Source organism: Ovis aries, chromosome 21 (assembly GCF_016772045.2).
Source record: "Ovis aries strain OAR_USU_Benz2616 breed Rambouillet chromosome 21, ARS-UI_Ramb_v3.0, whole genome shotgun sequence".
Taxonomy (NCBI): domain Eukaryota; kingdom Metazoa; phylum Chordata; class Mammalia; order Artiodactyla; family Bovidae; genus Ovis; species Ovis aries.
This window is the reverse complement of record NC_056074.1, coordinates 11,966,343-11,983,646: the sequence shown is the minus strand read 5'-3', so window position 1 is coordinate 11,983,646 and position 17,304 is coordinate 11,966,343. Positions and strand designations below refer to the sequence as shown.

The 17,304-nt window shown below is 39.8% G+C and overlaps 1 protein-coding gene across 3 annotated transcripts in view; it reads right to left on the bottom strand.

Annotated features, from left to right (window-relative positions):
- Window positions 1-17,304, bottom strand: part of CCDC90B (coiled-coil domain containing 90B) — a 22,983-nt gene extending 5,679 nt beyond the window's left edge. Inside the window, exons 1-5 of one of the 3 annotated variants that reach the window (XM_004019415.5) lie at window positions 17,168-17,304; window positions 4,984-5,103; window positions 2,837-2,940; window positions 1,079-1,180; window positions 6-47 (exon numbers count right to left, since the gene is read on the bottom strand). In XM_004019415.5, coding sequence (XP_004019464.2) covers window positions 6-47; window positions 1,079-1,180; window positions 2,837-2,940; window positions 4,984-5,103; window positions 17,168-17,249 — 450 coding nt within the window. In that variant the 5' untranslated portion in view covers window positions 17,250-17,304. Of the gene's footprint in view, window positions 1-5; window positions 48-1,078; window positions 1,181-2,836; window positions 2,941-3,324; window positions 3,452-4,983; window positions 5,104-7,165 lie in introns of those variants that run through there. The other 2 variants (XM_042238141.2, XM_027960121.3) reach the window with 2 other exon arrangements.

Genomic DNA, 17,304 nt, shown 5'->3' with positions numbered 1-17,304 from the left:
CTTACTATCAGTTGTTGTTTAACTTGTTCCAATTCAATTTTCATTTTCTAGGTATAAAGAAAGATCACACACAATTGGTGTTAAACCAAAAGTCCATATGATTTATCAAAAACAATCAGAAACCCTGCAAAAGCAAAAGTTGGACAATCTATGGATTTCTAATATAAAATTTGATTATAAATAAAGAAAAAAAACTAATAGTTCATCTTATTAGAAAATAATATGAACATGACATTCAGTTCAGTTCAGTCACTCAGTCGTGTCCGACTCTTTGACATTAGAAAATGTTTTTATGTTTTAATATAGAAGTCCCACCAATCAATGCGGGAATATGTCCCAAGACCCCCAGTGGAAGCCTGAAACCTTGACTAGTACTGAAAGCTATGTGCATACTATGTTTTTTTCTTATATTAACTGGTGGGTAGCATACACAGTGTGAATACTCTGGACAAAGAGATAATTCATGTCCTGTGGGGATGAAGCAGGATGGTGAAAGATATTCTCCTACTCGGAAGAGTGTGCAGTTTAAAACATATGAATTGTTTATTTCTGAATTTTCTACTTAATGTTTTCAGATTGTGTTGACTACACATAACTACAACTGTGGAAAGCAAAAATGCAGATAAAGAGGGACCTACTGTAGTCTGCTTTAAAAAGAAGTAGGCTGATATTCTAGTATTTTAGGCTAGTGGACAACAAAGTTCTGACCGAATTACAGAAACATTTTTCTTTTAAGTGACAAAAATAATTATAGAACCCTCCCTCACCCCAAGCCACATTACTCTCAGCTCTGAAATCATTATTCTAAACCACACTAGAAATTTTGTAAAATATGTACCTCAAAGATTTCCTCCTTTATGTGACCCATATAAAATACAACTCTCTTTTTAAAAAACAATTCTTTAAGTATGCAAAACACTGACTTATACATAGGAAGATTAGGTATGGTTAAACACGTAGTAGACTTTTACCTGAAACTTATTTAATAACCACATGAAACTGTTTTGGAGTCACATTCATCAAGTAGAATACTTGTGAAATCAGTATTTTATTCTTAATAAATTGAGACTTGTATCACCTGGTTCTCTGCTCGCAGATTCGCAAATTCACTTTTCTCTAGGATGACCATATCTTTCCTGATGGAGTCCAAATGAGCCATGAGCTGTTGTACTGTTATTTCCTGAAATGCAAAATTAAAGTCATCTATCTAGTGATTTATATAATACCATCCCCTTACATGGAACTTCATGAAACTTACAAGTGGGGTGCTCTCTGTCCTGCTTCTGATGTCTGTGCCAGAAGCTTTCTCTCTTTTTATACTTTAATAAAACTCTGCCACACAAACACACACACAAAATTATCTTTCTACAAGGTATACTGTTGCTTGGCTAAGTAAAAAAAATTTAAGCATATGAAACCTATGTATCTGAGACAGCAAAATGAAAAGCAGGAGATTCAAGGAGGAGAAGGATTCCCCAGTGAAGAGAAACTAATGTCTAGGTCTTTTCAATGAAAGAATCCCAATAAATTGCTTACTTAACCTCTAAGAGTTCTTCAACAAATAATCTTGTTTATTTAAAAAATATCTATGTGGGAAGATATCTCAGATATCTATCTAAGCAGGGCAGTTTGGCTCCAATGAATGTTCGGATGTGCAGAAGTTTTGCTTTAAATAGTATTCCTATATAGAAGTATTTTTCTTTATGTACAGTTGACATCCCTGACTAGTACCATCCTTAACTGTCATCTCTTAAGCAGTTCTGCTTGAAATATGAACGAGGGGCACTTCCCTGGTGATCAGTGGTTGAGAATCTGCCCTGCAGTGTGGGGCGACATGGGTTCAATCCCTGGTGAGGGAACTAAGATCTCCCATGCCTTAGGGCAGCTAAGCCTGTGTGCCACAACTACTGAGCCTGTGTATTGCAACTAAGACTGGACACAGCTAAATAAATAAATACTTAAAAAAAATATATTAAGGAGAATTACCTCAGAAGTCATACAGAAGAGGCTTCAAGGGGCTGTCAGTCTTGTTCCCCCAAAATATGATTATGAAGGACTTCTAAGGCATTAACTATATTATTATTTTTGTTTTAATCTTTAATAAACATTTTATTACAGAATAAATATACTTATTCTGTATTAATATAATAAAGAATAGTAAGGAGAGATAAAAAAAGATCACTTCCTAAGGAATCAATGCAAAGAAATAGAGGAAAACAACAGAGTGGGAAAGCATCTTAGCCAGGTGATATATGAAGTCCTTCCCAGCCATGCAGGGCTTCTCCTGCAATGCAGGAGACCTGGGTCCGATCTTTGGGCCGGGAAGATCCCCTGGAGAAGTGGTACGGCTACCCACTCCAGTATTCTTGCCTGGAGAATTCCATGGACAGAGGAGCCTGGAGGGTACAGTCCATGGGGTCCCAAAGAGTCGGACACGACTGAGTGACTCACACTTCCCTGTCATTAAGTCCCTTCCAGCTCTCCAAGTTTGTGAAAATTAGCCAGAACACACACACGACTGCAGTCAAGTGGTCAGCTCCTCTGCTGTGGTGGGCTTCTATGGGGAAAAACTTGTTTCACTAACCGTCTACCACCATCTCATGACTCAAATAAAATAATTACCTTACACAATGAAAGATCTGACATTTCATTCTGTGTGTTACCATAATTTTGTGATGACCATTCTAACTCCTCAATTTCTCTGGATACTGACTTTACTAAAGGATTCTGGTCCTTTTAGAGAGAACAATAAGGAAGATGCAGGTGTGTACAGAAGGTGGGTTATGAAAGATTATCTTAATGAGACTATCAGAAGTGATAAAAATGGAAATATTACCTGCTGAGCTTGAGTGACCATCTCCTTATAGATAGTATCGAGGCTGACATTTGATAAAGTGGTTAATGCTGATACAATGGTTTCTGCTTGTGCTTTGTCAAATCCTATAAACAGCAAATAGGTATTTATTTTTTTAATAAGTGCACATCCATCTCAAATAGACTTCCATCATTTAAATTTTCATAAAGTTGACTCTTGAACAACATGGATTTGAACTGACTAGGTCCACTTAAGGCTTCCCTGGTGGCTCAGAGTTAAAGCGTCTGCCTGCAGTGCGGGAGACCTGGGTTCCATCTCTGGGTTGGGAAGATTCCCGGGAGAAGGAAATGGCACCCCACTCCAGTATTCTTGCCTGGAGAATCCCATGGATGGAGGAGGCTGGTGGGCTACAGTCCACGGGGTCGCAAAGAGTCGGACACGACTGAGCGACTTCACTCACTTAGGTCCAGTTAGATGCAGATTTTTCTCAATAGTAAATACTAACATACCACACAGTCTCTGGTTGGTTGAACCCATGGATGAGGAATTGTGCCACTATAAAGTTACAGGCAGATTTTCAACTGCTCAGGCGGTCGGTGTCCCTAACCTCTGTGTTGTTCAAGGGTCAACTGAAGCCTTTCGAAAAGACAAAAAGGTTATAATTAAAAACCAACAGATTATACCAAGTTACTCTCTAAAAGCACTCTCCAGTTTTAATTCCACTGATCCATTTCCCCGTATCTACATCAACATTGGTATTACTGGTCTTTTTGTCTTTTTTTAGTATATAATTGGTATAAAAATGGTATTGCATTGTTATTTTTATACTTAAAAATTGCATTTAAATATCTTTACACATGGGCTTCCCTGGTAGTTCAGCTGGTAAAGAATCTGCCTGTAATATAAGAGACCTGGTAAAGAATCTACCTGTAATCTAAGAGCCCTGGGTTTGATCCCTGGGTTGAGAAGATCCCCTGGAGAAGGGATAGGCTACCCACTCCAGTATTCTGGGTTTCCTGGGAGGCTCAGACAGTAAAGAATTTGCCTGCAATGAAGGAGACCTGGGTTCCATCCCTGGATGGGGAAGATCCACTGGAGGAAGGCATGGCAACCCACTCCAGTATTCTTGCCTGGAGAATCCCATGGACAGAGGAGCCTGGTGGGCTACAGTTCATAGGGCTGCAGAGTCAAACACGACTGAGCGACTAAGCACCACAGCACATCTTTTCATATATTTATTTTTCTGTGAGCTATTTATGGCCTCTGTCCATTTTTCTATAAAACTGCTTAACTTTTCTTATTGATTCACATGAATTCTTTGTATATTAAAGCAAAAGGCTCATTGTCACATGTGTTGCTAACATTTTTAACCTTATAGATATCCTTTGATACACAGATTTAAATATTTCTGTGGTCACATGTCTTTACTTGCATTGCCTTTCAGTCTTATGTCTTGCTTCCTTACTCTATAAAAGTCTAAAAATATTTCTATAATATTTTTTAGTTTTTTCTTTTACATTTAGCTTTTAATCAATCTAGAATTTATTTTCTGTAGAGAAATTTATTCTAATAGCCAGTCATTTATCATAACTCATTTATTGAAGTCCTTCCTTTCCCTAATTTGTAATACCTTTTTTATTGCTTTCTTATATATATATACACACACACCTTACAATGATATATATATTCATATATGCTTACACACTCGTTTCTGAATGTCACTATTCCTTTAAGTCAACTCTTCTATTCCTATAGTATCACATACTTTAAGTAACTGTTTTGATATCTGGTAATTTTTTGTGACTGTTCTTTGATTTTTAAAATTTCTAATAGAAAATAAAAATTTGTGTTTTTTTTCTGTTGTGCTTGTACTTCCACATAAACAATATCAGCCTAGAAACAATGGTTGTTTTTTATAAATAATTGGAATTATTCTGTACACATAATCATATAATGCTGTTTAATCTGAACATATCTTGAGCATTTCTCTTTACAGTAAATATTCTTTAAGTTATACCATTTACGTGACTAAAATAGTATACTTATGGACAGGTTTTATATTTAAATAATGACTTGTAATGGTTGATAACAGTGATATTGTCTTGACTAGGTAATCTATTATGAGTGTTGTTAACATTCTCCTTTCAAGAGGGATCCACGTTTCTCACCATGAGCTTCCAAGTCCAGAACCAATGCATGTGTATCAAAAGTTAATTTCCTTTGTTCTAAAGGAGTTATGTCCACTCGCCTCATATCATATCCTTCCTTGGTTGTGGTGGTGATGAAGTCTGAAAAGAGAATTATTTTTCTGTAGTGACAGAAGCATCACACTCTAGCTTCTATAGCATTCCCCCCCGTAAACCTATAATATAGTTCCAGCTCTTCTGCTCAGGAATTCTGTAATTTAAAGCAAGATAACTCCTGAGTCCACTGTTCTTTTTATCTGAAAAGTCTCCAACATTATTCTGTACCTAGAAAACAATCAATAAATGTTTTCTTTTAGTATTCTGAAATTTTAAGAGTCAGTTTAACATCATAATATACATCAAGGACTTCGGATATTACTGCCACAAAACTGCCCAACTCTCCTCAGTGCAGAAGTCTTTCATAGAGCTATGATAATTGTTTATACATATGTCCCCATCTAAAGTAGTTTTCTATCCTCCCACTCTTAAATATCCACATTTTATTTCCTACACAGTTCTTAGTTCTAATTGGAAATTATCTTATTTACCGTTTGTCACTCTGAAACAGAATGTCAGCTCCATGAGGCCTCGACTGTTTTTCATTACTGTATCTCTAGTACCTAAAACTGGAGAAGGAAATGGCAACGCACTCCAGTATTCTTGCCTAAAAATCCCATGCACAAAGCCTGAGCCTGCTGGGCGACAGTCCATGGGGTTGCAAAGAGTCAGACACGACTTAGCAACTGAGCGCAGTACCTAAAACAGTGCTTGGCAAATAGCTGGGTCATGACACTTTACTGTTGAATCAGTCAGTGAACTGGATTTAAAATCCTGGCATATTTAGTGGTATCAACATAAAAGACCTAAGAAGTTTTTCTTAGCTTTGAAATAAATGTCCTATTTCAATAAACTCTCGATTTTTAACCTAGACACAAAATGGTCCTGTTTTACCTACTGCTGATGATTTTATTAAAAAGTGAACTCTGACCATACAAAGCTTTATTGCTATTATTATGTATTAAGTAAAATAACTGCTAATTAGCATAAACACCAGTTAAACACAAGGTACTATGCTAGATACTTTATATACTACCAAGGCAAGGTGGTCTTATCCTTCTATTTAGATAAGAAGATCAAGCCTAGGAAAAGTAAAGCCTAAGGTTTTGCCTAAGGTCACAGAGTCTCTGGCAGAATTGAGGTTCAGACTGGAAACGCCCTGTTTCCTCATGCTGTCCTTTTTATCCTAAGTCACTTAAGACACCTAGGCACTTAAAAGACAAAGCTGCAACCTCAAGTATCACTTATTCTGCTAGTACAGTGTGTGGCAAATGTGATTCCTTCCCATGTATCTTGCCAGTCAAAAAATATCTGAGTGCTAGGCATGTGTTGGGGACAGGGGATGATGAGCAAAACCAGACACAACAGATGTCTTCATTGACTTTGTAGACCGGAAGGCAGGAAACAGATTTTTTCGTTTTTAATCTAAACTCTAAGTTCAAATAATGAAAGTGATGTCCAGTCCTTTAGACTAATTCATTCAAGCACTCACATGAGTTCTGGTAACCAGATATAAAAGGAAGCAGATGTAAAGGTGGATCAGTTTGCACGTGCGCACACACACAGACACACATTAGCACAGTGGTCAGCAATCTTCCTGGCTTTGAGCACTGTCTGGAACAGGGGTCCCCAACCCCTAGGCCACGGTCCGGGTGCCAGGCCGTGCGGCAGGAGGAGAGGCAGGTGAGCGAGTGAAGCGTCGTCTGTATTTACAGCCTCTCCCCCTGCTCGCGTTACCACCTGAGCTCTGCTCTCCTCTCAGGGTGGTGGTAGACTCCATCCTCGTAGGAGTGCAAACCCTACTGTGAACTGTGCACGTGAGGGATCTAGGTTCCCTGTGAGAACCTAACACCTGATGATCTGGTGGAGAAGTGAGGCGGTGATGCCAGTGCCGTGGAGCGGCTGCAAATACCGGTTACCATTCACAGCGGCTTGAGTGCACAGAGACCATAATAAGTCAGCTGCCTGCAGACTCATGAAAACCGTATCAGGGAATGGCAGCTGACAATTAAGCTGCACCTGGTGGCAAGCTTTAAGTCAGAATCCAGGATTCTAGTCCATGCGCGGCCTGTGCATGATTCACCACTTCTGCATTTGGTCGTCTTACCTCTTCCTTATCTTCTGAATTTTAAAACGCGTTCATATCTGCTGATTCTTGCATCTGTCAGTTCTAGCTTGGTTTCAAATGGCTGATTTTTCGTCTTCATTATGGGGTGTTTTCTCTTCATTATGATTTTTTCATGCTTGGTGATTTCTGATTGAATGCTAAAAAGACTGTTACCTTGTTTGGTGGTGGATATATCTGTATTATAAATATTCTTGAACTTCACTTGGGAAGGCATTGAAATTACTTAGAATTGGTTTGACTTTTCTTACATACATATAAATGTATGTGTATGTGTGTATATATATATGTGTGTGTGTATATAAATATATGAAACATCCAGGAAGATTAAAAAAAACATCTGGAGAGTGGTAGGTTCTATAATACTGCTACAAAGGTAGGAGAGTAGATACAGGGAATAGGGCGAATGGGCGAGAAAACTAGACTGACCCAGACTGTGAGGATCATGGCTTACAGTGCAATGGTATTTAAAGTTTATCCTATAGGCCAGTGGTTCTCAACCTTATTTGTGTATCAGATTCAGCCATGAAGATTTTGAAAGATAAATATACCTAAATATAAGTTTTAGAGCTACTTGTGCAGTAGTTTTGAGGTATAGTCCAAGCCTATAATGCTTTAAAATCTTAACAGGCAGGACTAATGCAGTCAGATTTCTAAGTCAAAGCAGCCACTATTGGTCAAAGTTCTATCAAAACAGTAACAAAATGAACATGCTCTTCAACATTTGTATTGCGTGCGTTTTCTAGCTCTTCAAAGAATCAAAGTGGAATAAAAAACATAAAACTGAAGCAAACTGTGGAGTCCATCCATAGCTGCTGCTCTTCATCCCTCACTCTGATAGTGGTCTGCTTTCTTTCCTAAGTAGTAAACCTGCAGGGGCAGCTGGCTTGTAATATTTTGTGCGGACATGTGAGTTACGTGTAAATCAGATGCAAAGAAATAGAATCATTTCTTAGACGGCCTAACTGAAGAGTATTTATCTTAAGGGAGACATCAAGATAGCAAGATAGAAGAGGGTCGAGCTCACAGAACACACAATTCTCACAAAACACCCACTGAACACTAGCGTATCTCACACACTCAAAGTTTCAAGAAAGATCATCATGTAATGTGGTAGGATTAAAGGGGAAGAGAGAGAAAGAGAAAAAGGAATTGGGATGGAACCGGTGCAAGAAAAAAAATTCCCTCCCTCTGGGAACCCCCATCACTGGCTAGGCAATCACCTGGGACAGAGAGGGTGCTGCAGAGGCTCGGGGAAGCAGCAGAGGCCTGCGGAAGGCAGACGGAGCTGGTCCCGGCCACCTCACTGTGCCCCCAGCCTGAGACACACATGTGCCGGTGCGCCTGGGGGCGGACAGATTCAGGAGAGGACTGCCCTGTCAGCCCAACGGGGCTGCAGTGTGGTCTGGGTCGCAACTGCCAGTGTGCACAGGATGAAGCCTGGTCTGCCACAGAAGCCCCACGGTAAATCCAAGCATGAGGGGAGGGGCAGCCTCAGTTTCGGCATGCCCACAGCAGGTGTGGCTCTGACTCGACTAGCGTGGGGAACACACAAGTGCCAGCAGGCTGCCCACACCCAGAGGTAGGGCTGAAATCTGAGCACGTCCCCACAGACGCGTGACTGGCAGATTGATGATGCTGGTGTCTTTGTAAGCTCGGGAGCCAGTTACATTAGAAAACTCATTTGCTGAGATGAAAACCAAACTACAGGAATAAACTAAATAATGCAGAAGAACAAAGAAGTGATCTGGAAAACAGCAGACAAAGGTCAAATGAAGAAAGATGAAAGCAACTTAAAGACCTATGGGGCAATATAAAGTATGCCAATCTATGCATTATAAGGATCCCAGAAGGAGAAGAAAGAGAAAAGGGGATTGAAAATGTAGTTGAAAAAATGAAAAAATTATGGCCAAAAACCTCCCAAACCTAAAGAACGAAAACAGATATCCAAATACAGGAAGCACAGAGGATCCCAACCAAGATAAACAGACCTACACCAAGATACTTTATAATTAAAATGGCAAAAGTTAAAAAAAGGATTTTAAGGGCAGCATAAGAAAAAGAATTAGGTATAAGGGAACCCCCTTAAGGCTACTGGCTAATTTCTCTGGTGGCAAGATATATTCAAAATAAGGGAAAACCGTGCAACCTAGGATACTCTACCTAGCAGTATTACTATTTAGAAAAGAAAGAGAGGGAAAGAATTCCTCAGACAAGCAAAAACTAAAGGAATATAGCAATACTAGACCTATCCTAAAAAGAAAAAAAGTTCCTAAATAGAGAAGCAGGAATCTAGAGAAAAGAGAACTCAACACTAGGAAAGTAAATCACTTAAATAAACCAGTACACAGATTAAGAAAAAAATTTAAGAAAGTAAGAGGGTAACAGGCAGGAAGGCCAGGGGTCTTCAAACAGAGGAAATAGGCTGCAAGTGACAGACATTTTTTCTCTCTTTCAAGCGGCAGGAGGAAACAAAAAGTGTTAGATTTTTTTCCCTTTCTTTACACAAATTTAAAAAGGTTTCTTTTAAAATTCTGTATTGCCATAACAACACTTAGTTACACCTGAACTTAACTTTTCTCAAACCTTGAGCTAACCAATGCATTTTTCTTACAAAAATGTGTATCTTAAGCTATTCAACTAAGACTCAGAACCGACGTGACAAACCAGTATGTTTTACTCATGCAAGTGTTCTCTGAAGCTATGTTAGTGGGGCTGTCTTTGCTTGGAAACCTGCCTTTCTTCAAGATTCATGCCAATCATTTTATGGCCAGGGACAACTCACCTTGTGCCAACGTTATCTCAGAATGCATGCTGTGGGTGAGGGGCCTGGGGCCAGTCTCTGAGTTTTGAGACATTTCCTTTCTCTAATTAGCAGTCTGCTGGTAGCTTAGAACATCTGGCTAAAGACTAGCAGGGGGGCACTCTTTCTGCCCTCTTCTGATGTCTATGTCAGAAGCTTTGTCTATCTCTTTTATACCTTAATAAAACTTTATTACACAAAAGCTCTGAGCTATCAAGCCTCGTCACTGGCCCCAGGGTTAATTCTTCTCCTCCATAGGCCAAGAATCCCGGAGTCTTTCACAGCAACAACCTTTCAAAAGTAACTATAACTACCATGAACAGAAAAGGATAAACATGAAGACATAAAAATAGGACATCAAAGTCACACAATGTGGGCAAAGGGAGCATGAAAATGTTGATCTTTTAGACCATGTTTGAGCTTATATGACTACCAATCTAAAGCAAGAAGATACAGTAATGGATTAACAAACTTGGAAACCAGATAACCACAAATCAAAAGCATACAATAGATACGCAAACACCAAGAAGAAAGGTAGTCAAGCACAATACAAAAGAAAACCATCAAGCCACAAAAGGAAACGCAAAAAGCAAGAAAGAAACAAATAGAAAATCAACTGGAAAACAAGGTTTAAAATGGCAATAAATACATATCTATCAATAATTACCTTGAATGTCAATGGACTAAATACTCCAATCAAAAGACTTAAGGTTGGCAGTCTGGATAATAAAACAAGAACCAACATTATGCTGTCTACAAGAAACCCACTTTAGGGCAAAGACACACAGATTGAAAGGGTGGGGATGGAAAAAGACACTTCATACAAATGGAAATGACAAGAAGGCGGGAGCAGCAAAACTCCTATCAGACAGAAATGACTTTAAAACAAAGGCTGTAATGAAAGATAAAGGACACTATATGATGATAAAAGGGTCAATATAATAAAGGGATATTACAGTAGCTAACATATACACACCCAATACAGGAGCACCTAATACATAAAACAAATACTGTCACAGTCGAGAAACTGGCAGGAGTATAAGTAATAGAGGACTTTAACACTGCACTGACATCAGTGGGCAGACCTTCCAGACAGAAAATCAGCAAGGCAACAGAGATCCTCAAGAACACAACACAACAGTTAGAAGCAATTAATATCTTTAGGATATTACATCCCCCCACACACATGATTTTCAAGCACACATGAATATTCTCTAGGACATATTAGGATACAAAACAAGCCTCAATAAATATAAGAGGATAGAAATTATTTCAAGCATCTTTTTTGATCAATTATGGTAAGAAATTAGCAATCAACCCCAGGGTCGGGGCAGGGTGGCAGGGAGGGGAGAAAAGAAAAAGATCACATGGAGAATTAACAATATGCTACTAAAAAAATAGGTCAACAATGAAATCAAAAGGGAAATATAAAAATACTTGAGACAAACGATAATGAAAACACAACCAAGCAAAATCTATGGATACAGCAAAAGCGGCTCTAAGAGAGAAGTTCACGGAAAAACAGGCCTTCCTCAAAAAAACCAAAAAGAAAGACAAGAAAACGAGAAATTTCAAAAAAACTTAAGCCACCACTTAAAAGAATTAGAAAAAGAAGAGCAAACAAAACCTAAAGTCAGTAGGAGGAAGTAAATAATAAAGATCAAAGAAAATGAGGAATTCTCTGGTGGTCCACTGGTTAGAATTCTCACAAGTCATGTGGTGTGGTCAAAACAAGATAAGAATAATCTAAAACAAACAAAACCCCCCAAAAGTTGGTTTTTTGAAAGGATAAACAATATCAACATATCTGGCCAGACTCACCAAGAAGAAAAGGGAGAGGATCCAGATAAACAGAAAAAGAAATGAAAGAGGAGAAATAACAACTGAAACTGCAGAAATACAAAAAAATATAAGAGAATACTTTGAATAATTATATGCCAATAAACTGGACAACCTAGAAGTGAACAAGTTTCTAGAAACACAGAGCCCCTCAAAACTGAATCAAGAGATAATATGAACAAAACAACTGCTTGAATGTGAATTAGAATGTATAATTAAAAACACTCCCTGCAAACAAAAGTTCAGGATGGGATGGTTACACTGGAGAATTCTACCAAACATACAAAGAAGAACTTATACTGATCCTTCTCAAACTCTTCCAAAAGACTGAAGAAGAGCGAACACTCCAAAGGTCATCCTATGAAGTCACTATCACCCTGATACCAAAACCAGACAAAGACATTACCAAAAAAGAAAATTACAGGCCAGTATCTCTGATGAAAATACATGCAGAAATTCTTAACAAAATATTAGCAAACTGGATCCAACAACACATAAAAGGATCATATATCATGATCAAATTGGTTTCTCTCAGGAACACAAAGATGGTCCAACACACACCAATCAATGTGCATTTCTTTACGCTAACAATGAAATATCAGAAAAGGAAAGTCAGAAAACAGTCCTTTTAAAAGTCACATCAAAAAAACAAAAACAAAACAAAACTTAGGAATAAACTTGACCAAGAAGGTGAAAGAGTTATATGCTGAGAACTATAAAACACTAATAAAACTGAAGGTGATTCAAAGAAATGGAAAGAAACCCCACACTCTTGGATTAAAAGAATATTGTTAAAATGACCATACTATCCAAAGCAATGTACAGATTTAATACGATCCCTACCAAATTACCCATGACATTTTTCACAGAACTAGAACAAATAATTTTAAAATTTATATAGAACTACACACACACACACACAAACCCCTCAGAATTGCCAAATTAATCCTGAAGAAAACAAAGCTGGAGGCATAACCCTCTGAGATGTCCAACAATACTATGAAGCTACAGAAATTCCAACGGTGCGGCACTGGCACAGAAACAGACATATGGATCAATGGAGCAGGACACAGAGCCCAGCAATAAACCCACAGCCATATGATGAATTGTCTTTGACAACTGATGCCAGAATACACAATGGGAAAAAGAGTCTTTTCGGCAAGTGCTGTTGGGAAACCTGGTAAATCAGTGAAATTAGAACACTCCCTACACAAGAAAATATTCAAAATGGCTTAAAGACTTAAATGTAAGGCATGATACCATTAAACTCCCAGAAAAGAACACAGACAAAACATTTTCTGACATAAATTTTATCAATATTTTCTTAGGTCAGTCTTCCAAGGCAATAGAAATAAAAGCAAAAATAAACAAGTGGAACCTAATCAAAATTATAAGCTTTTGGAAAAGGAAACCATAGGAAACCATAAACAAACCCTAAACAAACTGAAAAGACAACCATAAACAAACTGAAAAAACCTATGGACTGGAAGAAAAAATCTGCAAATGATGCAACCAACAAGGGATTAATTTCCAAAATACAAACATCTCAAACAACTCAATAGCAAAAAAATAATAATAATAAAAAAATGTGTGGACGACATAAAGACATTTTCCCAAAGACATACAGATGACCAAAAGGCACAGGAAAGGACATTCAACACTGCTAATTATTAGAGAAGTGCACACAGAAACTACAGGGTATCACCTCACACCAGTCAGGATGGCCATCATCAAAAGCCTACAATAATAAAGGGAGAGGAGAGGGTGTGGAGAATAGGGAACCCTCCTTAAGTTGGTAGAAGTGTAAACTGGTACGGCCACTATGGAGAACAGTATGCAGGTTACTTAAAAAGCTAAAAGTAGAGTTACCGTATGACCCAGCAATCCCACTCCTGGGCATATACCCAGAGAAAATCAGAATTCGAAAAGATACATGCCCCCTAGTATTCTCTGCAGCCCTGTTTACAATAGCCAGGATGTGGAAGCAACATAAATGTCCATCAGCAGAGGAGTGGATAAACAAGATGAGGCACAGACACACACACGAACAGAATACTACTCAGTCAGAAAAAAGGGACATAATGCCATTTGCAACATGCATTGCCTAGAAAATGTCATACCAAGTGAAGACACACACAGACAAATACTGTATGATATCGCTTATATGTGGAATTTAAGAAAATGGAGCAAACGAACTTATTTATAAAACAGAAATAGGTGTAGAAAACAAACTTGTGGTTACCAGGGGGGAGAGGGGAAGGATAATTCAGGAGATATAAAACAGATACTATTAAGAACCTACTGTATAGCACAGGGAACTCAATACTCCATAATGACCTATAGAATCTAAGAAAGACTGGATATATGTATAGCTATAGGGGCTTCCCAGGTGGTGCTAATGGTAAAGGACCCACCTGCCAATGCAGGAAACTCGAGAGACTCAGGTTTGACCCCTGGCTTAGGAAGATCCCCTTGAAGAGTGCATGGCAGCTCACTCCAGTATTCTTGCCTAGAGAATCCAGTGGACACAGGAGCCTGGTGGGGCTACAGTTCACGGGATCACAAACAGTCAGACACAACTGAAGAGACAGCACACACACACGTGTGTAACTAATCCACTATGCCATACAGTAGAAACTGACACAGCACTGTAAATCAACTATATTCTAATAAAAATGTAAAAAGAATTTTTAAACAAAAAAAGAGAGATTATATACAAAACGGAATATTACTCAGCCATAAAAAAGTGTGAAATAATGCCATCTGCAGCAACGTGGATGGACCTAGAGACTATCATACTAAATGAAGTAAGCCAGAGAAAGACAACTATCATATGCTATCACCCACATGCAGCATCTAATAAATGATACAGACAAACGTGCTTACAAAACAGAAACAGGCTCACAGACATGGAATAGAAACTTAAGGGGAATGAGTGTGAGAAGGGATAAATTAAGGGTTTGGCAGCAGATACAAATTGCTATGTATAAAATCAAATCAACTAGGTTTCAATAAGAATTTTCAAAACAGAAATAAAGTATAATGGTAAAGAATCTGAAAAAGAACATATAGTATAGATGTGTATATATATAACACCACACTGGAAACTAACACAACCTTGTAAATCAACTATACTTGAATTAAATTTAAAAATTAAAAAATATTACTAACTTTAGAGTTGCAACACTTCAGTAACATAGCTGATCATTAATATATATTTTTACATGCTGGTCTGTTGACATATGCTTTTCTAGTTCCATCAAGACAATCAGGATTAATATATTAAATAATAAACCAACACAAGATCTATGTGACTGACTTCTCAGGGACAACCAAAAAATCTGTTTTTAGAAGCTCAGTGTTTTTGATGTTTTGCTAAGTAAGAGAAATAGTAATGAACTAGGAAACCAGCACCAGTGGTCACAAAACTTCCACAACATCTTCCTGTGCCTTATTTTATCTTTTAAACAGTAATTCAATTAGATGAAAACTAAGATCCTTCCCTGAGTCAGAGGTCAAGGTTTTCAAATTCCTTGAATACTGACTTGAGGCAAGCTTAAACTACTTGAACATAGTAAACATTCAATAAATATTTGTTTAGTAATGAGGGACCCAAATTATATTAGCTCTGAAAGTTTACAAAAAATTGAGACTGGGGTGATTTCCCAGGGTTCAAAAAACATCCGTTTTGTACATCATAATGTGTATGTATGCTAAACTCCATGGGGTCTCAAAAGAGTTAGACATGACTGAGCGACTAAATACACACACAAACCTAATACCTTTGTTCAGTCGCTCAGTCCTGTCCGACTTTTTGCAGCCCAGTGGACTGCAGCAGGCCAGACTTCCCTGTCCTTCACCATCTCTGCAGCTTGCTCAGACTTATGTCCATTGTGTCAGTGATGCCATCCAACCAGCTCATCCTAAGTACAAATACCGTGCCAAGGACCCTGGGCACTAAACAGCAGTCTTAGAGATGGGGGGGGGCGGCGCGGGGAGGCGGTCAATAACTGCAGTCTTGCTGTGTGACTAAAATGAAACGAGCAAAACAGCTCAAAGTTGTGGTGCTGGACATCTCAGTTCCCCTGCACTTAAGATTTAAGGTGAATAGAGAACGTTGAGGTTAGTACGAAGTAACTACTCTGCAGACAACCCCAAAGGGTTTAAAAATTGTGGGGAAAAGATTCTGGAAACGACTCTCAATAAATTCAGTTGTCCAGCACACACTGGTGACAGGCGCACCTGCCCGTCAACCACTGTAGCTTCCCGTGATCACGTTCCTTTTTCTTGAAAGGCGATTGCCAAGTACTGAAAACCACAGCGTAAATAAAGCGTTTGTTGTTCAGTCGCTCAGTCGAGTCCGACTCATTGCGACCCTACAGGCTGCAGCATGCCAGGCTTCCCTGTCCTTCACCGTCTTTTGGAGTTTGCTCCCGAGTACCGAAAAATATGGTTTTTCCAGTGGTCATGTATGGATGTCAGAGTTGGACTGTGAAGAAAGCTGAGCGCCGAAGAATTGATGCTTTTGAACTGTGGTGTTGGAGAAGACTCCTGAGAGTCCCTTGGACTGCAAGGAGATCCAACCAGTCCATTCTAGAGGACATCAGCCCTGGGTGTTCCTTGGAAGGAATGATGCTAAAGCTGAATCTCCAGTACTTTGGCCACCTCATGCGAAGAGTTGACTCATTGGAAAAGACTCTGATGCTGGGAGGGATTGGGGGCAAGAGGAGAAGGGGACGACAGAGGATGAGATGGCTGGATGGCATCACTTGACTCGATGGACGTGAGTCTGAGTGATCTCCGGGAGTTGGTGATGGACAGGGAGGCATGGCGTGCTGCGATTCATGGGGTCGCAGAGAGTCGGACACGACTGAGCGACTGAACTGAACCGAACCGAAAACTACAGCGAAAATAGAGCGGACCTGAAGTGAAACGGGCGCTGTAGATTACCAAATGACCTGGGCTCGAGGTAGGCACCCGAGTAACACAGTCTAAGTTTGAACAAACCGCGAAAGGTGACGGCCCTCTCCGGGCACAAACTACACGCCTGCGAGGGGGCGGGGACGACCAGCCTCCCTTGACAGAGAAGGGTTCAGAGGGACACCTGGCGGGGCTCGAGCGAAAGAGCCAGGCGGGAAGACAGGCCTTCGGAGGCTCGCGCTCCCGTTCTCGGCCCTCGCGCCTCCCGCCTCAACCCCTCGGGGCGAGGCTCGGCAGCAGGGTTGCCAGGCCCCGGAGCGGGCTGGAGGGAGGCGGCGGCACCCTCGCCTTCCTCTCGCCCAAGCCGGCACCACCTCCCCACAGCGAACAAAGGCATCGGGCGACACGGTGCCTCTCCTCACCTCTCCGCAGGGTCGGCGAAAAACGCCCACAGGGGCTCAAAACCTCAGAATACAGGAGCGGCCGAACCCAGCGGCCCCACATTTCACGGGTTTTCCAGCCGGAGGCAGCCGGGTGAGAAGACGGGGCGAATCCCGCT